At 38.6% G+C, this 26,853-nt stretch overlaps 1 protein-coding gene across 9 annotated transcripts in view; it reads left to right on the top strand.

The window, feature by feature from the left end:
* Positions 1–26,853, top strand: part of TMTC1 (transmembrane O-mannosyltransferase targeting cadherins 1) — a 286,191-nt gene that overhangs the window by 225,008 nt on the left and 34,330 nt on the right. For all 9 annotated transcript variants that reach the window (XM_007968065.3, XM_007968064.3, XM_073020588.1 and 6 more), the window contains 2 exons: positions 1,124–1,267; positions 25,077–25,185. In XM_007968065.3, the coding sequence (XP_007966256.2) occupies positions 1,124–1,267; positions 25,077–25,185 (253 nt within the window). The remainder of the gene's footprint in view (positions 1–1,123; positions 1,268–25,076; positions 25,186–26,853) is intronic.

The following is a 26,853-nucleotide window of genomic DNA, read 5'->3' as shown; positions in this document are numbered from 1 at the left end:
TTGGTTCCCTTGCTACCTTAATCAGTATAAATTTGATGTACTGATGTCCACCTCATACTCTTTTACATTTGCTTTTGAACATTAGGAATGCTATTTTTTTACTTCATCTTACCTTTGGTTTTTTTTTTGTTGTTGTTGTTGTTTTTTCTTTAAGTGTTCTAAGTTCTTAGTATTTTCTGTCTGAGACTGTACTGGGACAGGTGGAAGCAAATTGCAGTAGGAGGAGGGAAATGAGATAAAATAGAAAAAAGAGAAGAGGAGGCATTTTGGAGATTAAGTTTATTTTTATGAGGTGACATTATATATCATCCTTTCTCAGTCATGGCAGTCTTACTAATGCTCCAATCCAAAGATGTTTATGGGCCAGGTGTGGTGACTCACACCTATAATCCCAGCACTTTGGGAGGCTGAGGCAGGCAGATCACCTGAGGTCAGGGGTTCGAGACCAGCCTGGCCCACATGGTGAAACCCGGTCTCTACTAAAAATACAAAAATTAACTGGGAGTGGTGGCGGACACCTGTAATTCCAGCTACTTGGAAGGCTGAGGCAGGAAAATTGCTTGAACCTGGGAGGCCAGGGTTGCAGTGAGCCGAGATCGCACCACTACACTCCAGCCTGGGCAACAAGAGCAAAACTCTGGTTTTTTTTTTGTTTGTTTTTTTGTGTGTTTTTTTGTTTTTTAAAGATGTTTATGAAGATTCCTCCTCAAAGGATCGCTCGGCATCTGGTATACATAGTGGATCCTGCACAGGCAGCTGGTCAGAGGTCCCACCAGGCCTTAAACTCAGGCTAGAAACTTAGCACCTGAGGCAAGGAGGGTTTTCTATCACAAGAAGTGGAAAGTAATCTTATTAAATGTCTTTAACCCTGGTAGATCCACATACTATTTATTCTTGTACTATTTAAGAATTATTTAATTATAAATATGTGCATCCTTGCCCTAATTATGTACTTTCACCTGCAGAAGTCGTTGACCAGTAAGATTGTACACAAACCATTCAAGTACAAGAATAATTCAGTATTTCATGTTGGCTGTTCATACCTGGGGAAAAAAGAACAAGCAAATTGTGCCCAACTTAGAAGTTTTTGAACCATCACAGCTTAATATTTTTAACTTTTCAGGTTGTATCCACGCCATGCAAGTGCGCTGAACAACCTTGGAACACTGACGAGAGACACAGCAGAGGCAAAGATGTACTATCAGAAGGCTCTCCAGCTCCATCCACAGCATAACCGGGCTCTTTTCAATCTGGGGAATCTCCTCAAGTAAGTGGGACATCGATCAGGTGGCCTTGTGATTCCAAGAAACCCTTTCCTTCTGAACACTCATTTGATTGTGGTGCACTTGCCTCTTGCCGGAGCTAAGTAATTAGGGTTTTCAGACTTTGGCAGTGTGTAACATGCATCTCAGTTTCTATTCCTTATCAGTCAAAAGCTGTATTTCCCAGAGTGTCTTTCTGGAAATAGTAGTTCTGGAAGACTTTCATAGATTGTCTCTAAAGGAGTAAGAATGGAAAAGTGTTACGTGGTCAGATAAATTGAGAACATGCTGAGTTAAGCAGATTGTTTATTTATGGAAAGAAGCTTTAATATGCTAATATTGTTTGTGAATCTTCAAGAAGGGACTGTGGGATAGTCATTTTTGTCTTTTCTGTGTGTGTGTGTGTGTGTGTGTGTGTGTGTGTGTGTGTGTGTGTGTGGAGGGAAGGCATTTTCCAAGACAAATATTCCATAATATACTTTGGGAAAGGCAGCATTCTCTGAAGTTATAGACAAATAGTTAACCATACTTCGACCCAGTTTGTGTTATAGGTGAGAAATAAAGTGAGGCTTGCTGGAATTAGTGGTGGGAATTAGTACTGATGAATTTGGTGCTTAGGAATAGTTCTCAGACATAACCTCTAGTGTTTGCATTTTACTTGCTGCCCTGATAAAGGTTGATAGTGTGATTGAAGTTACTGAAGACTACAGTAAAGGGTGCTTTTGCATCTTGTGTGTTTATGAATATAGTCTAGGCATGTTGGTGATGGTCCAGACAATGATAGTAGTAACAGTGGTGGTAGTTATGGAATTTAGCTTCTAAACTTAAAAGAGAAAAACAGGTTAACAAACATCAGAAATGGAAATTTAAAAGGTAAAAATGACCAGAATTGGAGAGTAATAGTATGTTTATCTGTGCTTGTCAGAATGCTGACAATCCACGTGGTTGCTGAATTGGTTTCCATCTCTTAGCTTCTAGAGGGCACATGTGGCTGCCTCTCCAATACCTTCAAGCTAATGGTTCACTTGGTCCTTTCTTCCTCTACCTAACAGGATTGTCTCCATTGCTGAGTAACTCAGTATGATGCATTTTCTTCACCTTCCTTTTACTCCTTGACTCTTACAGATTCCCATAGATACTGAATCTTTTTACTAATGTACATGTTAATGCACGTTTTTTTAAAATCTCATTTGAACAGAAGCCTTGGAGTGAGTTAATCACAGAACAGTCTAATATAGTATAAACTGATAGGTGCCATCCTAGGTCTGAAGTTTTATGTGTAAGAATGGCTTTATCCATAGGCCTAAACACAAAATCAAGGAAACACTACACAAAAATAAATGAATGCCAAGAAAATACGATGAAATAAAGTGAAAAAAATAAAGTAGAAGTCAGAAAACTAAATGAACTTAATTTTTCAAATTCGATAGCATTGTTAAAATTTGATAAAAACTGAGAATGATGAAAAACAACTGATAATGGGCTGGGCATGGTGGCTCATGCCTGTAATCCCAGAACTTTGGGAGGCTGAGGTAGGAGGATCGCTTGAAGCCAGGAGTTCAAGACCAGACTGGCAAACATGGTGAAACCCCATCTCTAATAACAATACAAAAATTAGCCAGGCATGGTGGCACGTGCCTATAATCCCAGCTACTTGGGAGACTGAGGTACAGTAATCAGTTGAACACAGGAGTCGGAGGTTGCAATGAGCCGAGATCCCACCACTGCACTGGGCGACAGAGCAAGACTCTGCCTCAAAAAAACAAGCAAGCAAACAAACAAAAAAGAACAAATAAGGGCATCACATGATGGTAAGGGAGCAATGCAACAAGAAGAGCTAACTATCCTAAATATACATGCACCCAATACAATAGCACCCAGATTTATAAAGCAAGTTCTTAGAGACCTACAAAGAGACTTAGACTCCCACACAATAATAGCGGGAGACTTTAACACCCCACCGTCAATATTAGACAGATCAATGAGACAGAAAATTAACAAGGATATTTAAGACTTGAACTCAGCTGTGGACCAAGTGGACCTAATAGACATCTACAGAACTCTCCACCCCAAATCAACACAATATTGATTCTGTTGATTCTTCTCAGCACCACATAGCATGTATTCTAAAATTGACCATGTAATCGGAAGTAAAACACTCCTCAGCAAATGCAAAAGAATGGAAATCTTAACAAACAGCCTCTCAGGCCACAGTGCAACCAAATTAGAACTCAGGATTAAGAAATTCACTAAAAACTGCCCAACTACATGAAAACTGAACAGCCTGCTCCTGAATGATTACTGGGTAAATAACGAAATTAAGGCAGAAATAAGTAAGTTCTTTGAAACCAATGAGAACAAAGACACAACATACTAGAATCTCTGGGACACAGCTAAAGCAGTGTTTGGAGGGAAATGTGTAGCACTAAATGCCCACAGGAGAAAGCAGGAAAGATCTAAAATCAACACCCCAACATCACAATTAAAAGAACTGAGAAGCAAGAGCAAACAAATTCAAAAGCTAGCAGAAGACAAGAAATAACTAAGATCAGAGCAGAACTGAATGAGATAGAGACACACACAAAAAAACCCTTCAATGAATCAATGAATCCAGGAGCTGGATTTTTGAAAAGATTAACAACATAGATAGACCACTAGCCAGACGAATAAAGAAGAAAAGAGGGAAGAATCAAATAAACACAACAAAAAATGATAAAGGGGATATCACTACTGATCCCACAGAAATACAAACTACCATCAGAGAATACTATCAACACCTCTACACAAATAAACTAGGAAACCTAGAAGAAATGGATAAATTCCTGGAAACATACACCCTCCCAAGACTAAACCAGGAAGAAGTTGAATCCCTGAAAAGACCAGTAACAAGTTCTGAAATTGAGGCAGTAATTAATAACCTACCAACCAAAAAAAGCCCAGGACCAGACAGATTCACAGCTGGATTCTACCAGAGGTACAAAGAGGAGCTGGTACCATCCCTTCTAAAATTATTCCAAGCAATAGAAAAAGAGGGACTCCTCACTATTTTTATGAGGCCGGCATTATCTTGATACCAAAACCTGGCAGAGACACAACAAAAAAAGAAAATTTCAGGCCAATATTCCTGAAGAACATCGATGAGAAAATCCTCAATAAAATAGTGGCAAACTGAATCCAGCAGCACATTAAAAATCTTATCTGCCATGATCAAGTCGGTTACATCCCTGGGATGCAAGTCTGGTTCAACATATGCAAATCAATAAACGTAATCCATCACATAAATAAAACCAATTATAGAAACCACATAATTATCTCAATAGCTGCAGAAAAGTCTTTCAATAAAATTCAAGACCCCTTAATGCTAAAAACACTCAATAAATATTGATGGAACGTTATCACAAATTGATGGAACGAGGTATTGATGGAACGTTATCTCAAAATAATAAGAACTATTTATGACAAACACACAGTCAATATCATACTGAATGGGCAAAAGCTGGAAGCAGTCCCTTTGAAAACCAGCACAAGACAAGGATGCCCTCTCTCACCACTCCTATTCAATAGCCCTCTCTCACTACTCCTATTCAACACAGTACTAGAAGTTCTGGCCAGGGCAATCAGGCAAGAGAAAGAAATAAAGTGTATTCAAATAGGAAGAGAGGAAGTTAAATTCTGTCTGTTTGCAGATGACATGATTGTATATTTTAAAAACCCCATTGTCTCAGCCCAAAAACTCCTTAAGCTGATAAGCAACTTCAGCGAAGTCTCAGGATACAAAATCAATGTGCAAAAATCACAAGCATTCCTGTTTCTTTATTCCAGTGATAGACAAACAGAGAGCCAAATCATGAGTAAACTCCCATTCACAATTGCTACAAAGAGAATAAAATACCTAGGAATACAACTTACAAGGAATGTGAAGGACCTCTTCAAGGAGAACTACAAACCACTTCTCAAGGAAATAAGAGAGGGCACAAACAAATGGAAGAACATCCCATGCTCATGGTTAGGAAGAATCAATATTGTGAAAATGGCCATACTGCCCAAAGTAATTTATAGATTCAGTGCTATTCCCATCAAGCTACCATTGACTTTCTTTGCAGAATTAGAAAAAAGCTACTTTAAATTTCATATGGAACCAAAAAAGAGCCCATATAGCCAAGACAATCCTAAGCAAAAGGAACAAAGATGGAAGCATCATGCTACCTGACTTCAAACTATACTATAAGGCTACAGTAACCAAACAGCATGGTACTGGCACCAAAACAGACATAGACCAATGGAACAGAACAAAGTCCTCAGAAATAACACCACACATCTACAACCGTCAGATCTTTGACAAGCCTGACAAAAACAAGCAATGGGGAAAGGATTCCCTATTTAATAAATGCTGTTGGGAAAACTGACTGGTCACATGCAGAAAACTGAAACTGGACCCCTTCCTTACACCTTATACAAAAATCTAAGACGTAACATGTAAGACGTAAGACCTAAAACCGTAAAAACCCTAGAAGAAAACCTAGGTAATAACACTCAGGACCTAGGCATTGGCAAAGACTTCATGACTAATACACCAAAAGCAACTAAAGAGCTTCTGCACAGCAAAAGAAATTATCATCAGAGCAAACAGATAACCTACAGAATGGGAGAAAATTTTTGCAAACTATCCATCTGACAAAGGACTAATATCCAGAATCTACAAGGAACTTAAACAAATTTACAAGAAAAAAATAACCCCATCAAAAAGTGGGTGAAGGATATGAACAGACACTTCTCAAAAGAAGACATTTATGCAGTCAACAAATATGAAAAAAAACTCATCATCACTGGTCATTAGAGAAATGCAAATCAAAACCACAATGAGATACCATCTCATGCCAGTTAGATTGGCGATCATTAAAAAGTCAGGAAACAACAGATGCTGGAGAGAATGTGGAGAAATAAGAATGCTTTTACACTGTTGGTGGGAGTGTAAGTTAGTTCAACAATGAGAACACACGGACACAGAGAGGGGAATATCACACAGTGGGGCCTGTCAGGCGATGGGGGGCAAGGGGAGGGATAGCATTAGGAAAAATGCCTAATGTAGATGATGGGTTGATGGTGCAGCAAACCACCATGGCATATATATAACTATTTAACAAACCTGCACATTCTGCACATGTATCCCAGAACTTAAGTATAATTTTGAAAAAAAGAAAGAAAAAAGAAAAAAAAAAGTACTGGGTCTGGTGACTCATGCCTGTAGTCCCTGCTGTTTGGGAAGCTGAGGCACAAGAATCACTTGGACCCGAGAGGCAGAGTTTACAGTGAGCTGAGATCATGCCACTGTACTGCCTGGGTGACAGAATGAGATTCTGTTTCAAAAAAAAAAAAAAAAAAAAGGAATGATGGAACTGAATCCTAAACCATTTGCAGATTGTGAAGCAGTGAAATATAAAATCAATTGGTGTGAAATTGAATAAATTTTAGAGCTGATAAATTGGCAACATTTGGATCCTAGTATACTGAAACATAAGTCTTCCATTGGATTCCTTTCTATATGACTAATAAATTGGTCCTATATGGTATAAGAGGAGCCACTGAAAGAATGAGGAGAATATAGACCAGAAAATAAAACACATTCGGTGTGCTTCTTTATATATATATTTTATTTCATCTATATATTTGAGACAGAGTCTTCCTCATTCACCCAGGCTAGAGTTCAGTGGTGTGATTATGGCTTGCTGCAACCTCTACCTCCCAGAGTCAAGTAGGCGGGACTATAGGCATGCCCCTACATGGCTGGCTAATTTTTTTTGTATGTTTTATAGAGATGGGATTTTGCCATTTCACCCAGACCAGTCTCAAACTCCTGGGCTAAAATAATCCATCTGCCTCAGCCTCCCAAAGTACCGGGATTATAGGCATGAGACACTGTGTCTGGCCTGCTTCTTTGTATATTTATAGCACAATATAGGTTTGAATTATCGTTAAGTCTACAATTTGTGATTTTCTTTGACCCACCTTAATACACTACTCTGCTTTTTTCAACAGTCTTTTTCCATGCCCAAATCCCTACTAACAGTGATATTAAAACTAATTGTGTATAAAAAAAAAAAAAGAAAAGAAAAGAAAAACAACTGATAATGAAGATAAGTGTACAACTGTGGTGGAAAAAATATTTTAGTTCTAAGAGGCTCTTTTTAAAAATAGCAAATCAAACAGCGTGACAAAAATTAGACCTAGTTATTGTAGATAGCTAGATACAGGTCATTATCAGTTGTTACTTCACTCTGCTACTTTTATGAACACGTATTTCTTTATGTGAAGTTCTAAGGACTTGTGTTTTAATAAGTCATTGTTGCATCTGTATATGTCCTCCTTAAGAACCCAAATAATGTACTGGCTATATAAAATCCTGTAAATGTCTTTTGGGGTACCTGGATTATATAGCGCTACATTCAAAAATCATACAGATGAGTATTTTATCCATACAAGCCAAGTAAAAGGCTTGGCTACCAAATCACATTTCTTGTTAGGAATGCTATTCTACAGTTACAATCATAATATGGTGCTGAATTTGGCTCTACTTGAAAATAATGGCAGATATTCTTATAAGTTTCATTTTGCCAAGACCTGAGCAAAAGATGGATGCTCTAACTTTCCTTTTTCAATTCACATCTTATCACTGCTAACATCTTAAATTAGTACATGTGAGTCAAAAATGCATTTTGGAATTTGGCACTGGCTACTTTTCACAGTAAGAGGAGTTATTGGGTAACCAACATAGGATTTTTTTTTCCCCTCTCTTTTTTAGTAAAAATCAATTTTTGATGATGATCCAAATCAACACCAATGCTTTACATTTATATAAGGCTTTGCTGTTTCCTGAGTGCCTTTTTTTTTTCATGATGCCCTTCCAATGAGTCTTTACAGTGAATAGGAAGGAAGAGAAAATAAGGTCCTGAGAAGTTAACAGAGGTCCAAACAAGTTACCCTTGTTTACCTCCTCTTGCCTGTTACACCATAGAGCCAAGTGGCTCTTACCATTATTTCAGTCTACTGGATTATATCACAGAGCTAACATTGAAATGCTTTCCAGTTTACAGATAAGGTTCTTTTAATATTCGTTAGTTAATCTTTAAAACGATCTATTAGGAGATATATTGCCTTCCTCATCCCCATTTTGCTGGTGAGGAAACCAAGGTTCAGAGGTTTTCTGTGACCTTGGCTCAGGCTATGGCACAGCCAGGATTGAATCCCTGCCCTTGAACGCCTTTTCCTGTTCACTTTCCATTACCCATGTGCCCAAATAGCTTTCCAGTCCAAACATTACATAATATTAAACTGTTTAATGGCATGCAATTGCCTTTTGGGAGAAAGGACCACCCTGAGTCTCTCTTAAAGAAACAGCAAATTTGATTTACATCACCCCGAGGTTATGTTGCTAAGTAACAGAGAGAGGTGACCCAGAAAACAGCACTTAGATAACTGAACTTTAGTTCTGCTTACCTTAATACATTTCTGAGCCATGGCAATGGGTCAAAAGCAAGAAGAGGATAAAAACACTTTAAATTTGGTTTGACTTAATATGTTTTACTATTTATTCACTTTAAGATGTACACAATATTGATTTCTCCATTGAGTTAACTTTTGAGTTATTGAGTTAACTTTTAAAAATTGTATCCTTCTTTATAATCTGGAACTTAATGCTCATTCTGAGAATCCAAGTTATCTCTTTAGATGTGAACAGTTTATATTTCGTAATCCCTGAGAGGAAGCACTATCATTATTCCTGTTTGATTAATAAGGAAACTAAGATTTGGAGAAAATAAGTAACATGCCAAAGTCCCTTAGTGAGGAAATAGGAGACACAGAATGGAACCTAGATCTGCCCTGTCCCTTCTGCCCGTAACCACCACAGTCTACTGCCTCCTTGTGGCCCACCTGAAAACTGGGCTACAGCCTGCAGCACCACTGCCCAGTAGAAATGAGAGCCATACATGTAATTTACATTTTTTTAGGTAGCCATATTTTGAAACATTTTAAAAAGTGAAATTATTTTTAATAATAGACTTTATTTGAACCCTAATATATTCAAATTATTATTTTAGCATGTGATTAATATTAAAACATAATTTTTAATATTTAATGTAAAAAATTGAAAACATTACTGAGTTGGTGTGCATTTTTTTTTTTAAATGAAATCTTTGGAATGCAATGTGTGCTTTACACTTACAGCACATCTCAGGCCAGCCATATTTCAAGTGTTCAATAGCCACATGTAATTTGTGGCTACTGTATTGGACAGCATAGATGTTTATTAATAACCTTGACTTTGAAAGAAGTATGAGTCTTTGTCCAGGCCAGAAGCTCTAAATAAGATGTGACTGTGTCAGAGCATCCAGGCAATCTTATAGCAACTCATTTGAATTCTTGGAATTGTATGACAGACGGCTTTAGACTCATTCATAGCAGTAGACTTCACTGAGTGTTATCCAATTATATCTGGCCCCTTTTATGACCATTTCACTGGACTTTGCAGCTAATGTGTTATGATGCTGTGCAGCACATTTACAGTGTGAGAGGTTGATAAGAAGCAGCTTTTCATGCCAGCATCTTTCTTAGTTTATGTTAATTATTGTTGGCTTTGCTTAGAATTTAAAATGTCAAAAAAAAAAAAAAAGAAAAAAGAAGAAGAAGAAAGAAAATAGGCAAGATTAGCATGAACTTTTTATGGATGAACAGAGCGGAAGTCCCTGAAGGCTCAAGAGAATACAATAGAATATTTAAATTCAGGATATGGGAAAAATATTTCTGTGAATGCTCGGTTAAAATAGCTGTTGGTATTTATTACTGAAATGGAATATAAAAAGAACTTCTTGAAGAACCATGTCATACCTCCCTTATTGCCTTTTGTTCACATAATAGAATATGAGTGTTATGTAGGTATTACAATAAATCTTATAATCAAAACTCAGAGGAAAATGTAATGGAATGTCCAATAATTGAACTATATAGAAGATGAATTTGATAACAGCATATATTTGATTTACTTTAGTCTGATCCTTTAGAAAATTGAATATCTAAAAAATATTAGAAGACAGAAATTAGGGTAACCATTATCTTTAAGTGCTAGGGATATATTTCCTCACACCTTTGGCACTAGCCACACGACCTTTTATTTCATAAAAAGGAAGTTGATACATTCAAGACAGTAGTTTTTCTCTGTCTTTTAACTGAAGCCCCAGAGAGTAGACAATGCCAGCCACATGGATAAAGAAAACTTTTCGACACCCTTACTACCACATTAGTATATCAGCTTCAGATGGGCATTTTTTGTATCCTCCTCTTAGTGTGAAATGCTACTCCCCACTCTCCACCCCTGTGGTAGTGACCTGTTCCCTCCACCTTTACTTACCGCTAGTCCCAATCCCATTACACTTGTTCCCCTTCATCTTTGTCCAAATCATGTTTATTTCTCTCCAGCTCTTTCTCCCTGCTCTTTTAAAGCCCAGTCCAGCATCTCATAACACCATCCTCATCACTGCCATTTCACAATTTCTTGTACCTTCTTCCATCATCCACAGGGACTTGAGCACCAGGGCAGTGACTCCCCATTGCTCACCAAACTATGCTGTCCTCTTCAGCAAGTAGATCCATCACCCAGTTCCTGTGCTTCTGTCCCTTCAGGGTCCCCCATTTATGCTCTACCTTGGCATTTACCAACATGGCCGGACTGCTGGCTTTTTAATTATGCAGACTTTGTCATTCTCTAGCACTTGAACTCTGAAATGTTCCTCTTTGAGCTTAACCTCTTACCTCTGTCCTCCCTTCCCTTTTCCTCACTCTCTCACTCCCACTGACACTTTAGAGGGGTCATGATTATGACCTGCCACCTCCTTGCTCGTCTCTCTGCTCAGTTGCCTTCTATTAAGACCTGAGCATCAGCATAGCTTCTGTGACAGGTGCTATTCTCCAGAACCTCTCTTCTCTCTGGTCTTTGTGTTCATAGTTTATAACCCTATCTCTAATTTATCTGATGTATTCAGTAATGCACATGATACCAACTTAGGCTCTTTCATGCTTTTACCATCATTTACCTGCCTGACCAGGCCAACCTAAGTTACTTCACTACCTGTATTTTGCTTCCTCGAGACCGGTATTTCTCAATGTTTTTTTTTTTTTTTTTTTTTCATTATTATACTCACCCCTTTTAAAGAACCTTTTCAGATATTTTTTCCTATCATTTTTCTCCCCAATTAAACACTCAAGAATAAGATTTGTTACATAGGATTGAGCTTGGAAAGATCACAAACCATTGTAATGTCTATGATTATTTTTCACCACCACCATCCCCACCCCAAGAAGCAATTTTCACTCCTGTAGAGAATGTAGGACTCTAGACTGTCATCCAATATATCAAATGATAGAGGGAAAAAAAATACAAATCTGAGTTGAACAGGTTCACTACATGGAAAACAAAACCATGATTAGGGGTAAGAGGTGTTGAAAATTCATTGCTTATGGTCTTTTATGATATCTCCTGTTTCCCTAATGCATGCATTCTCTGTTCCCCTCCTCAGTGCCCTGTAAACACACCCAGAAGACAACCTCATCCCTTACTCTTACTTAGAATTTTCAGGTCATTCAAGGTGAAGTATTTCAGCTTCCTTTCTTTCTATCTCAAAATTTCCTGCATGTTCACAGACTTCCGCTTATTTTGCTCTCCCATAGAAGAAAGCCTTCTTAATATCTTGCCTCCTTCATGAGGCTAGTGTTTATGCCTGTGTTTGTGTGTTTTTTTTAAATTGAGGCATAACTAACATGTATTAAAATGCACAAATCTTCAGTGTTCAGTACAATGAGTTTTGACAATTTTATGTGCTCTTATAATTATTCCCAAAATAACATAGACAATTTCCGCCACCCCAGAAAGACCTCTCATACTTCCTTCCAGTAAATTTCCACCTCCCCTGAGACAATCACTGTTCTGATTTTTTTTTTTTTTTTTTTTTTTTTTACGGTAAATTAGTTTGGCCTAGAACTTTATTTTAAAGCGATAACTTGTATGTATTTATGGCATTTGGATATTTTCACTAAGCACAATTTTTTAGTCTTATCCATGTTGTTACATAATACTTTTATTGCTGAGTAGTATTCTATCAAAATTAATCTTATATAATTTGTTTATCCATTTACTGTGGGTGGATACTTGGTTCATTTACAGGTTTGGGTTATTACAAATAAAGCTGTTGTGAATATTCATTTCCCAATCTTTGTGTGTTCATTTTTCTTAGGTAAATATATATTTATTTATATAAATAACATATAAATATATAACATATAATATATCTAAGTTATATCTTTTATTAATGTATATATTTACTTAAATATATCATACATATTATATATTACTTATATAATATATAAATAAACATATTAATATTTATATATTATATATTAATTTTTATATAATTGATATATTTGAATATTATTTATATTATATATTTATATGTAATGTATTATTTATATTACTTATTTTTATATTATTTATATGCAATATATAAATATAGGTGTAGAATTGTGGGTGTTTCTTAAATGTTTTCAGAAATTACTGTATTAGTCTGTTCTCATATTGCTAATAAAAACATACCTGAGACTGGATAATTTATGAAGAAAAAGAGGTTTAATGGACTCACAGTTTCACATGACTGGGGAGGCCTCACAATTATGGTGGAAGGTGAAGCAGGAGTAAAGACACGTCTTACACAGCGGCAGGCAAGAGTGTGTGCAGGGGAACTGTACTTCATAAAACCATCAGATCCCATGAGACTTATTCACTATCAGGGCAACAACATGGGGAAAACCTGTCCCCATGATCCAATTACTTCCCACCAGGTCCCTCCCACAACATGTGGGGATTATAGGAGCTGCAATTCAAGATGAGATTTGGGTGGGGACACAGCCAAACCATATCAATTGACAAACAGTTCTCCAAAATAACTGTGCCATTTGTCACTCCATCAGCAATGGGGAAAGATTCATTTGCTCCATATCCTTGTGAACATTTGGTGCTGTGTTTTAGCCATTAGTGGTCATTAGTGTAAAATCCGCATGTGTTCCTGATTGTATTTCTCTCCTCATCTATTACTAATACATAGGATATCTCTTAGGTCTTCAAATTCTCCCCAGTCCACAATTTCAGCATGCCCCAGATCCCCCTAGGGAATATTTCTCAGTTGAGGCGCTCCCTCCAGTTGTTCTCCTCACTCTTTGCTTTTGATCATATTGGCAAGAAGAATGGTTAGCACCTGGTGCTTCTGCTTCTTTCCACCTGTTCACACAGCTGTCTAGTCATGCAGCTGCTCTGCCAGCTTTTACTCCATTAATTTCTCTGCAGTGAAGAATATGACACTGTTGATCTCCTGATTTTGAAGCTGTTTATTTCATTGCTTCTATCATAATGCATTATTTTGCTCTTCCAAATCCAACCTCTACTCTTCTTCGACCCTTCCTGTAGATTTAGGGACAGCTAAGAAATTCACTTCCATATCCATTGCGTATACACATAGAGTCCAAATGTCTTAGCATTCAGGGCTTTCCATAATCCTGCCACTTCCTCCTTATTCTTCACTCCTCTCCCATACTGTCCAAACCCAGACCCCAGCCAGGTTGGCCATTTGTCAATGTATGAGAAATACTAACCTGCCAGGTTACATTTGAGAGACTGGGACTGAGGTTTTACTTTGAGAACTTTCCTAGTTCATTTAATATGTGGTGTTATTTACATTTTTATCATTTTATGGTCAGTAGCTGTCCAAAATTAAGTTATCTGGGAAATAACGAGAATGTCTATGTACTTACTCAGGATTTGGCAGTTATTTGTATGTAAACAGATTGCTAATGGTTAAACTACTTTTGTGAGTACCTCTCCCCTACTACAACTCCACTCATTTATACTGTGATTACTCATGAGTTGAGGTTGCGTTGTTTTAAATCCATCATGTACTTTGCAAGGAGTCTTCTCTCATCTTTCCTTTTCCTTTTGTAATGACTGCAGTAAACACCGCTGAGGCCTGAAGACAGAGCCACCGAGGAAGTGCTGTGGGTGGGAGCAAGCTTTGAGGAATTCCCTGGTTTTTGTTTACATTCTCTTGGAGGAGTTGGAATGTCACCATTTTCCTTCCTTATATAAATATTTCTAACCGAGGATAAAGCAGGCCAGACTGCTTTGTCGAGTACAAGAGTTTTCAGTAGTCTCCCCGTCCTGAAAACCATTCTCCCACCCCATTCTCCCTTACCATCTTTCCTGGAATCCTTTGTTATCTTGTCCCCTTGAGCTCCTGTGCTTCCTGAAAGACTTGGGATGACTCAAGATATAGGTGAAAAAGGAGTAATTTTTGGAATAACTCAAGGTAAAAGAGAATTTTTTTTTAAGAGAAAGGGTCTCACTATGTTGCCCAGGCTGGAGCACAGTGGCTATTCACAGGTGCGATCATAGCACACAACAGTTTCAAACGTCCAAACTCCTGGGCTGAAGCGATCCTCCTGCCTAAGCCTCCTGAGTAGCTGGGACTACTCTGATTCAATTAAAAGAGTAAGAGAAATGTGGATAATCATTGAAAATTTCTTTCTGCACACACTTGTCTTACTTTAGGGTACCAAGTGCCTGAACTTTTTTCCTAAAGTCCAGCAGGAGATCAACTTTACCCAAACAATTAAATTTGGCATATAGGCTGTTAGACATGATCAAAAGGCTTTTAAATCTAAAAATGCTCTGTGTAGGCCAGGAAGAGAAATAGGAAGGACAGAAAGAGAAATATGCATGTTCCACCCCTGCCTGTGGCCTGCAGAGCCTGTCCCAGGAAGCATGATGTAAGGCCCCTTCCCTTCTTGGTGACTCCTTGGTAATTCGGCTGACCTCCCTCCCATTTGTACCTTCCTCAAACAGGGCCCGGTTCCCTTAGTTTGGTGTTTTCATGCCGTGCCTCTTGTCTGCTGGCCAGCATAGCAGGGCTCTCTACCATCAGCTTTCTGGCCATGCTCCTCTTGCAAGTGAGAGGGATAAGAGTAACTGGCACTCAAATGGCAGTCTGCTCAGCACTTCTCATGTCTCATGAGCCTGCCCACACCAGTTGTCTAGGACAGACCCATCACTCTCCAATTACAGACCGAGAATCCTGTGAGGAGAGAGTCCAGGGCCGGGAAACTGACGCCAGTGCTTTCTGCGGCATCATGCTGCCCCACTACCACCTCCTGTGTGTTCTCCTCAAGACCAGCAACTGGGAGAGCTTAGCGAGTTGGAGTCTCAGTTCTACTGCAAAATTACATGTGACCTTGGGAAAAGGATTTGATCTTGCAGTGCCTCCAACTGCTCGTGTATAAAGTGCAAATAATACTAGTAACTACATCTTTCATGAGTACTAAATACAATAATGCATGTAAGTCCTTAACATAGGCCCTATCACCCGGTGAAGATGAAATAAGCTTTAACTATTATTCATTATCATCAGTCCAGGGACATAATTTCTCACTTTCAATTTGAAACTCAGGTCCTTGGCATAAAATGAATAATGAATCAGAAGTAGATAATGCGTTTTCTACCCCTGCAGTTGAACAGCTCAGGGGAATTTAAGCTTTGCTGAGACTCAGTTTCCATCTTTTTTTTTTTTTGAGAGACAGAATCTTGCTCTGTCGCCCAGACTGGAGTACAGTGGGCCAATCTCAGCTCACTGCAACCTCCACCTCCCAGGTTTTAGCAATTCTCCTGCTTCAGCCTCCTGAGTAGCTGGGACTACAGGCATGCGCCACTATACTTGGCTAATTTTTGTATTTTTAGTAGAGACGGAGTTTCACCATGTTAGCCAGGCTGGTCTTGAATTCCTGACCTCAAATGATCCATCTGCCTCAGCCTCCCGAAGTGCTGGGATTACAGGCGTGAGCCCTTGTGTCTGGCCCCCATCTCTTTAAAACAAAGGATGAGAACAAGTGATCTCATAGAACTATCTAGCTGCAAGAATCTGTGGTTTTAACTATGACTACAGGTTTCTGGTCTCTTAACTGAGAAGTACAAGCAAAAGAAGACCAGAGAAGAACTTGAAAGTCCCTTTTCTCTCCAGAGGAAGTACTTACATTGTAACAGCATCCTGCCTCTGCTGGAAAAAACCCATGTGCGAGGCTTCTGGTAGAAATTTGAGCTTGAAATCTTGCTGGAGAGGAGAAAGGAGCAAGTGGAGCTAGCATTTATTGCCTCCTTCTATGTGCCAGACACTCTGCTAAGCACACCACTCATGTTCTTTTATTCCACCCTAACAGGAACCTAGAGAGGTAGAGATTATTTAATAGTAAGCACATTTCTCTTTGGCCACTGGGGTTCCTAGGGAGGAAGCATGTAACACATCATTCAACTGGTGAGGGCAGAGCTGAGATTTAGACAGCCATAAGCCTGAGCCTAAACCCAGGGACGTGCATTAAACTGCATCATCAAAGCATCCCTTTAGCTGTGGGGTAAATGAATCCTGACTAAAGTAAGTTATTCTCAGCTGCCTTCCCTTTTAGGTCCCTACCTGGAAGCATTGTCTTTACACTTTCCCTTAATCCCTAAAGGATTTAGCATATGTATTTGCATGCACTTTGAAGTGAAGCTGGCTGGGGGCTAGTTTATCCCAGCCCACCTCCATGCACAGAACCAGCCCTGCAGATGCAGAGGAAGGCACAGTGGGGCAGGTGTTGCGCTGCCTGGGTGCAGAGCAGTGACCTCATCCAGGGGACGATAGACACCAAGAGTCGTTCCAAAGGAGCAAAGGAGCGGAACTCAGGACTAAGCTTTCCTCAGGAGCTACTCTGTGCCACCCCCAGTGTGAGCTGTGTGTGTGTGAGCTGCATCTCCATTTCTGCTGCCCTGTGACTAGATAGCGTCAAAGCTTTCCATCTTGCCATTTCTCAGTTTCCAGGTGGGAGTAGGGTAGGATGGGGGGTGGCAGGGCTTATTCTCTGAATGTTAACTATTAGGCCGGTGCTACTTTTGCACCACCCTATTAATGAGTGTGATTGTGAATTGAAATTTTTTTTTTTTTTTCGAGTCGGAGGTTCGCTCCTGTCACCCAGGCTGGAGTCCAGTGGTGCGATCTCAGCTCACTGCAACCTCTGCCTCCCGGGTTCAAGTAATTCAACCTCCTGAGTAGCTGGAATTACAGGCACCTACCACCACGCCCAGCTAATTTTTGTATTTTAGAAGAGACGGGGTTTCACCATGTTGGCCAGGCTGGTCTCAAACTCCTGACCTCAGGTGATCCACCCGCGCTGGCCTCCCAAAGTGCTGGGATTACAGGTGTGAGCCACTGCGCCTGGCAAAAACATTTTTTTAAATTCTTTACAACCACATAATATGAATCTGTGTCCTCCAGACAGTTCCATGTGGCTTCTGTGAAAAGTCAAGCAGAAAAATTAGAGCGAACCTCTAGTAAACTAGATGCTGTATTTCCATTACATTTCCCAGGTGTGCTCCGTAAGCTTGAATCTAAAGGAAGCTACACAGAATATAATCTGATTTGCTTTTCTTTCTGTACAGGAAAGATAGTAGAACCACAGGAAAATGTGTGCTCTGTAAAGATCATCTCAGTCAGACATTTACCATTTGACTTTCACAATTCAGTGTTTTAGAAGAGCTGGTAAAGTCAATATGCCAAAAAAGAAAAAAAAAAAATGATCTTTTTCATTTGTGAGGAACATCAGTTTCGAATCCAACAACAACAAACACTCCGACAAAGGAATAGTAATTAAGAGGTCTGCCCGGAGTTCCAAGTTCACACCATGGCTAATGGGAATTTTACTGCCACCAAGAGGGTCGCCAAATCCATTTATTTCTGTTGCTGGCATTTCCTACATTCTCCCCAAATGTCAATACTTTTTCAAAGCAAGCATCTGCTTTCAGTTTAAATGAATATGTCATGAGACTTTAGACAGAATCCAAAAAGTTCTCTAAATTGACAAACTTATCCAGTCCTTAATTACTAAAAGAAAAATGTGGCAAAGCCTTGTTTGCTTTTGCTAAATATCTGTCACTGACATGGAGCTATGAAAGTGACATGATGCAAATGTTTTTACTTAACACACAGGAAAAACAGTCCCTATGCTGTGTAACCAAAGGGAAAATTCCCTGTGAAACTACAAGTGTTGAATGGCAAAATTTGCACATTCTGAACAAGATCTAATTTAATGTTTCTGTTATGAAACCAATGATGATGTCACTAGTCCCAGGAACACATTCTCAGGAATTTTTTAGCCTTTTGGAAGCTCCTGGGGGAAACATGAGAGAGTTGAGTTTTGCTGCAAAATATTAGAAGATTTTTGTTTATGTTATGATGGATAACACAGGAGCTAAGACTTGGATATTCAGTCAAGGATATTCACAGTAGAGCCCCTGTGAGAGAGAAAACTGCCTCTTCCCATTGCAATATTCCCCCAGAGTTCTACTCTGCCTAACTCCATTCTGCCACATTTCCTGCTATCCAGGAGTATCTTTCATGAGACAAATTAACCAGCTAGTGCCACCTTTCTCTTTTGGTCAGATTGGCCCGGGGAAGTCTTCTTTATTCTGTTTTTTTTTTTTTAGCTTTCAGCATCCTATTTTATTTAGCCTCCTATGCAGGTTCAATTGATCAGGCAGATCCTGCATGCAAAACCAGGGCAGAGTTTCTTAAAGCATGGGCTAACGGGCTAACGTCCATGCTAAGCAGAATCACCTGAGAGGTTTAAAATCTTGATTCCTGGGCCCCACCCAGACCTGCTGAATCTTATCAGTCCTGGCATTCTGCATTTTACCAAACACCTGGAGAGTTTTATGCACCAGAATTTCAGAAGTGTTGATGTAAGGGAGAAGTAAAGACAAAATATTTTAGATCACAGAGGATTATTATCAGTCATCAGCTAGTGATGCTGTTTAGCCGTTAAGAAAATTCCTGATGCCGCAGGGCAATAATATTGCTGAATTCTGTAGCACTTTTTACCTACTTTTAGGTATTACCTGCTTGTATGCTTTTTTATGCTTACCTGCACTTTTTACCTATCCAGGGATCCCTAAGAGTTCCATCAGTGCCGGTTGAACCCCCTACCAGAAGCTCTGACAGTCCTTGTTGCTCTTAGTGTCTTTAGTATCACATGAGTTATTAAAAGGATTCAGAGTTTTCTTTCGTGTGACTCCAAAATCAAGTGTGTCTATGCCTGATTGGACAGGATATATACTGATGTTCGATTTTATCTATTTTTCACCAATTACGGGATAGTTAACCCAGGCCTTTCAATATAACTCAGAAAAATGACCCGTGGACTTGGTCAGTTCAGAGAAAAAAAGTTATTTTAATATTTTTCTCCTTTGAAATTGACCTGTAAATTCAGTCTAAATGGCTAAATTACATTTAATACAATGGTATGAATTTAGGTGTGATGATTATTAGATTAAAAATCTATTGTGGGGCTGGGCGTGGTAGCTCACACCTGTAATCCCAGCACTTTGGGAGGCCGAGGCAGGCAGACCACCAGGTCAAGAGATCGAGACCATCCTGGCCAACATGGCGACACCCTGTCTCTACTAAAAATACAAAAGTTAACTGGGCGTGGTGGCACACACCTGTAATCCCAGCTACTTGGGAGGCTGAGGCAGGAGAATCGCTTGAACCCAGGAGATGAAGATTGCAGTGAGCCGAGATTGCGCTACTGCACTCCAGCCTGGCGACAGAGCAAGATTCGGTCTCACAAAAACAGACAAACAAATAAAAATCTATTGTGGCATCAGACACAAAGAAAAATTACTCTTATGTGTAACCTAAATTTTTATGAATAATTTGAAATGTGGAAAGATTTTAGGAGAGACTGTATCAAAAACACCACATTCTCCTTAGTTTTAAAAATTAAGAAAAGAATAGAGGAGATAGGTTTCAATGGGTGATTTTTAAAACATTAAATGAGTTAATAATAAAAGCCAAAACATAGACAGTACCTACCGTGTGCCTGAGACACATGGGGGTCAGATAATTTGCCTAAGGAAACACAGCTGGTAAGTGGTAGATGTAGAGTCAGAAGCCAGTCCTTCTGGTTTTTGAGTCTGTGCTTTTAACTACCATGTAGTGGTAAGGTGGATAGGCAGCTTAGCAGTGTGCTTGGTAAGTAACAGATTTTCAACATGTGGATGCTGTGCTTCTGATTTTCTTATGATTCTAAGGTAGGCTTGTGCTGCTTCTGTCTTCCTTAGGATCACATCTATAATACTTAAAGAACTGTGGAAACAAAAATGAAACATGGGGAATCATATTGTCACCTTTTGTCAAATTTTATTCAAATATTGGAAAATTTGTTTAAGGAGATTTACAAAGATTTAGAAATAAATAGTAAAATATGGGTTTTTTGGGGAAAAAAAGAAACTAATGCAGCAATTACTGAATTTCTACTCTGCACAAGTCACTTTTCTAGTCTCTGGAACAGGGGGAAAAAAAGTAAGATTAGTAAGATGTAGGTCCCACCTATGAAGGAACTTAAGACCCAGTGGTCACAGAGGAATTGTATAACATTTCAGTGAGTGAACACAGAAATGCCAAGTGTGGCCTCAATGGAACAGTCTAGATTTGAAGTTCTAAAGTAGAGTCCAGGTGTTATTGAAGCTGTGTGAATGGGGACAAATCACTTGAGCTCTCTAAACCTTAGTTTTTTATTAATTTGGGGTGATGGTGGTTGGTATTTTTGTCTAAATCTTTGAAAGGGAGCTAATTATGCCAAATTTATAATGCTTCATGAGAATTTGAGTAAATTACTTAGCATGGTCCTTGGCAGAGACTAACTGTTCAGGAAACAACTATTGCGAAACATGCAGCTTAAAAAACTTGTCTGCATGGCACATTCACTGTTAGATGGAACTGGACCCCCCTCCCAAGAGGCAGCAGTAGGGTTTCCCGCATGTACTTCACTAGGGTCTTGGAGAAGAAAAATACAGAGATCAGAACGGGGCTTCTAGGTAGCAATTTCCTACCGTATTTTTCCTATGATGATAGGAAAAAAAAAAAAAGCTGAAACATCAGAAAGGTCATATATATGTATACATATGTTCTTAGTTTTGTTATATGTTTTTAGGAGCTTTGAGCTGGGCAAGTCAGGGAAGGTGTCACTGGGAACCAGAGTTGAATAGGAAGGAGGGAAAAGCCATCTGTGAAGTGGTAAGGCAAGAACACCAGGCTGAGAGATGGAAGACCTAGGTCTACTCCTTTCTTTTTGCTTAGGAGCAGGGCAAATCACGAAAGCTCTCTGAATCTCAGTCTCTACTACTGTAAATTGAGGTTGGATTCTATCCATAATTCTCAAATCTGGGTGATTGTCATATTCATATGGAGGGCATCCTATTAAGAGGCCAAGCCTCAGAGCACTAAAGTCTTTTTTAAAGCATACCCAGTGATTTTTAAGGTGCAGTGAAGATTATCAATGGAGTAGGTCATTGTTAGTTACTGCAGAATGGATGCCAAAGGCAACCCAGTTTCACTGGAGTAGTGGGTGCCTGGGTATGTTTGGAATGGTGGTCAGAACCATATTATAGAGGGTTTTAGTCTAAGAGTCTATCTGTAGGTAGTTGGACATTAATAAAGAATTTTATATATGGCAATGTGTTGAAAGCAGTGGTCTAGAAAAAGTTCTTTCAGTTGTCTGCACATAATAAAAGGAGAAGAATGAGAGAACTAAAAGCAGATGTGTAAACCAAGGCATTAGCAAGCAAAACTGAGTAAGGTGCTGAATAAGTCTGCAATAATGCAATAGTATTGTAGAACTGATTTTTAATATAGGATAATTATCAGAGAAGCATGTGCTATAATACAGATATGAAAAAGGGATGCTACTAACATCAGAAACAGTTTGAAATGAAGTTTCAATCTCACATAGTAATCACATTACTATATAACCAAGGAAGGTTTTATTTAGATGAATTATCTTCTCTAAGTTATTATGTCAAAGCCACACCTATTCCATAAGCTCCCACCAATGGGTGAGCAAGAGAGACTATAGAAGAAATATTCTCTTCATTCCTCTCCCTTTTAGAAACAAAAACAAATCACCACTTATCAACTTATTGGGCTTTCTTTAAAAAGAATTTAAAAATATTTCTCAAGGTGGCATGTGATGTCTGTTAGCCTGACCCATTGGTGCTTAACAACACTCAGTGGCTCCCGGGCAAAAGGAGAATCATCCAGGAGTACACAGCCAAAAAGAAATGTCCTCTCTGCCGGAGTCTTTGCATCTTGTAATACTCATATACTAAATTAACTACATGATGAAGTGGTTTTTTTTTAAAGTCTGTTGGTCTCTCACAGGATTTTTAGAGAATGATGTTTTTTATCAAGAATCTGGGTTCTTGGTGAATAACTTTGATGATAATCTTTCCATTGTGTCACATGAATGCTCATGGACAACCTCAAGCATTTAGGTTCGTAGACTGTATTGAGTGGTCGTCTTGCTGAGTGCATATGTAAAAGGTCTGAGTTTTCATTCTAACTGATGTGAGCCATGACAAATGAAAACCATTAAATCATTGCTATGATGATATTGTGAGGTTTTTTTTTCTCTGCTGATTTGAAGAATATCTTAGCTAAATTATGTCCCAAGGGACTTAATTTTCAGCCTTAGTTTTCAAAGTCCGTATCTTCCTTTGGACTTTGAGGGGATTTCCAAATTAATGTTATTAAAGATTCATGCATTTTTAGAGGAAGAGTTCTGCTAACCATAAAATAATAGACAAATTAGTGGGATACAAAAATACATGTCATTTAAAAAACATGTGCCAATGGAAGAATTACATGAAGGTATATTTAGAATAGAAACTTGAGTGTATGTAGTGGACTTCCATGGAGTCTTATAGGTGCTCTTTAAATGTTTGTCCATGAAATGAGTGGATCAATAATAAAGCACCAAGAGAGCTGTAATACAAATTAATTATAACCATGCCACTTGAAAGCCGTCCCAAGGACAGTCCACTTAAGGACATGGGTGTTATACCTGTTCTCAAGGAAGGGACTTTGCAGAACAAGAGCCCATTAGGAGTTAGATAGACCCTAATAAGGAAAGGATAGTATGGACCACTACCACTCCTGAGAAACAGCTAAGTGCTTGACATATAATCAATAATGATAAATATTTGCTTCATTGAATTGTTAAATCCAAGGTCTGTGTTGGAAGCATGGCGGTTTTTTCCCCCAAAGTCTGATAGGAAGCTCCCTGCTAGTTGAAATTGCCTTATGTAACAAGGCAATCTTCTAACACTTAAGAACTCAAACTTATGGAGTGAATATTAGTTTTCCCTCTATGTAACTTCATCCTCAGAAACTGGAGCTGTAGGGGTGGGGCATAGGGGATGGAGGGGATTGTATCAGGAGCTACTGTCAGCTGCCTTTGATACCTCATGGGACAGTTCTGTTGAAATCGCAGCATGCATACAGATCACCTGGGAATCTTTTGAAACTGTAGGATCAGATTCAGTAGGTCTGAATGGGGCCTGAGATATTCTGCATTTCTCACAGGCTCCCAGGTGATGTTGTTGAAACTGGTCTATGAATCGTACTTTGAGCAGAAAGGTCATTAGGGGTGGATTTCTAAGAAGTTAGAATCAGCAGATATGGTATGACGGAAGAGCACTCAGCAGACTGATTATATAAACATAGATGAGTCACTTGACTTCCCTGAATTGAAAATTACTCATTAGAAAAATGAGTATAATAATAGAACGATAATACCTACCATATGTGATTGTTGTGAGAAATACATTAATAATGTTATGTGAAAAGATATGAGGGTATATGGCACATAGTCATTGCTAAATCAATGCACAGTAAAAACATAAGCACACAACTCTATATTGGTAACTGTTAAAGAGGAGAGGACCTTTAGGCTGTGTCCTTGCTATAGTGCAAAGGATTCTCTTCTTCATTGCACAATCATGTTGTCTAGCACTTAACGAGAGACCAGTGTCTGTGGAACTGTATTAATAGCAAACTTGGTCACTTCGAATACTGTACATTTTTGGCCCCAAAGACGTTGATATCAGCGTAATGACCCAATGTCTCCTCATTGGATTTAACAGGAAAGAGAACTTTTACCCAAGAAAATGGTAATGACTTTTGGGCCTTGAATCCTCTTTAAAAGGAAGTGTCATCACTGGGAGAAGAACCAAATGAAGAAGTCAGAATTAGCCTCAATTTTCAGTAAAAATATGATGATGAAATATCTCATTATTCTTTACCAGCCAGTGGTCACAGTAGTCTCTAATTTCATAAATTATTTATGGAATCTTTTCTCTCTTAGATATAAAACCAAAGTTTAACGTTGGCAGTTTGGCCTGGTTTGTTCCTGGAAGGTACAGCCACCCTTAGGAGCTCAGCCTGCAGTGGTGTGACCAGTACTACAGGGACCCACATATCTTCACATCATTGTAAATTGGCTCTCATGCCACCCAGACAATGCGCCCCAAATTGTTCCTCTGAAGATCAAAGTTTCTCATTAACAAACCTGCAAAATATTGACTATAACTCTGGAAGAGTGCACAGCAGGAAATAGAAGGTAGAAAAAAGTGGATAACCTGAAGCGTAATTTACATCTTTACATCTCTTTCCATGGAGAATTCAGAGACAGAAAGAAACTGTTAACACCTTGAGATGATGTAGTTTAATTCATTTGCAATAAAATCCAGAGTGAATCAGCTAACCTTTGCTAAAAGAAATGAGATTTTTAGAGTCTAATCAGAGGATTGAAACCAAGTGTTATTAAAGATGTTCTCCCCCACCCCTTCGTTATTTTCTATAGGTCCCAGGAGAAAAAGGAAGAAGCTATCACCTTACTGAAGGATTCCATTAAATATGGTCCAGAGTTTGCAGATGCATATTCAAGCTTAGCTTCGTTATTGGCTGAGCAGGTAATTGTTTCACACAGTAGTTTTTTTCAATGTTATTGTTACATGTATAAATTAATGTTACACAGATTTTTGCACTAATGATTTAATTTGTAAACCCATATTGGACAACCAATCTCTATGTCAGTTTCTTTTGGACAGAAATTACAAGCCTAATTTTCTACTCTCTACACGTGTAGTGTAGGTGGCCTTTAGACAAAGATGGTCCATTATTTGCCATTGATATATTCTCTATCACTTTGGTACAGAATCTATCAAGAAAAATATGGGATATTTGCAGTTTTTATTACTACTTACTTGTAATATTTTTCTGAGGAATTACTAGTGCTCTAAGATCTCTGAGCTCAGTATGGAGCCATTTGATAATCCTACAAATTCTGTTTTAACATCAGTTAGAATATTATAGAGACTCGTGAGACAGGCTCCTAAGAGAACACTTTTGTGTGGCATAAAACAGGTGTGTTTTAATCCCTTCCTTCTTTTCAGTCGTGTCTGAATGATTTGATACCAGTTTTCAGAGTCTTAGATGCATGACCCCTGCTATAGAGAAACAGATATAAGTTGTCTTCTCTCTAAATTGATGATACAGTTTTGTTGACACACATAGCACCCTTGATAGACAGTAGATTCTGCTACCATAAAATTGCCAGATTATCTTTAAAACTCATACTCAACATCTCTGCAACATGCCCAGCAGCATTCAATTGGCTTAAGGGTAATAAGAGATTTGCTACTATATGTCAGTTTTGTAGGGAGCAATTTGCATCAAAAATTTTTGGAGTCTCCAGCAAGAAGCAAAATTAGGACATTCTATGAATATTTAAGTGACAGAGAATATAAACCTAGTTTTTTTGGTCTTTCTCCCTGTAGGATAGGTGGGCTTTAGATTAAAAACCTGTGTCTGTGTTGGATGATTTTAATGCATACTTTAGTACATTGTGTGAGCTAAAATGGTCATGGATGTGGTCTGTGCTATACACTGGCAGTCCTTAGCTGCCCTTGGCTTGTGTTGAAACAGACACAGGGACTGGCTGCATCAGTGTTGCTTTGTCTCACCTCACCCCCGCCCCTTCCTTTTCACGAGCCCCTCCCCCTGCCTCTGACTGGCTGCTTGTTTTGTATATCATGCTGGTTTCTGACCAAATGTTACTATATCAGAGAGGTCTTCTGAGATGACCCTTTGTAAATAGCAACCTTCCCCTGCCCATGATGTTCTCCACCACCGTGTCCTGCCTTACTTTCCCTATAGTATTTATCACCATCTAAAACACATTTATTTGTTTATGAGCTTTCTGCCACCATTAGAATATTCGACTCTGTGAGAACGGCTATGTGTTTTAATCGTCTAAGCTCATTTTTAAAACGATCAAGATGTTTAATGATGTTGAATTTTATTTTAGTTCCTTCTGTAGTATCTTTGCATTCAGCCTATTAACAAATTTTGTAGCAGATGGAAGTTTAATGTATACTTTTTCCTTAGTTATGTGTAAGAAGTGTCAGATGACTTATTTAAAATCGATTACTTGATAAATTTAATCTTTTGTGAACTGCAATGGCAAATTGCTATCAAGTTATTGCATTTTGCATAGTTGAAGTTGTGAACAATTGTTAAGAAAAACAAATGATTAGGATCATTATCTTTTCTTACATACAAAGGTTCATCTTGTAGCA

The sequence above is a fragment of the Chlorocebus sabaeus genome, chromosome 11 (genome assembly GCF_047675955.1).
Source record: "Chlorocebus sabaeus isolate Y175 chromosome 11, mChlSab1.0.hap1, whole genome shotgun sequence".
In the NCBI taxonomy this organism is placed as follows: Eukaryota; Metazoa; Chordata; class Mammalia; order Primates; family Cercopithecidae; genus Chlorocebus; species Chlorocebus sabaeus.
This window is presented reverse-complemented; position numbering and strand designations above follow the sequence as displayed.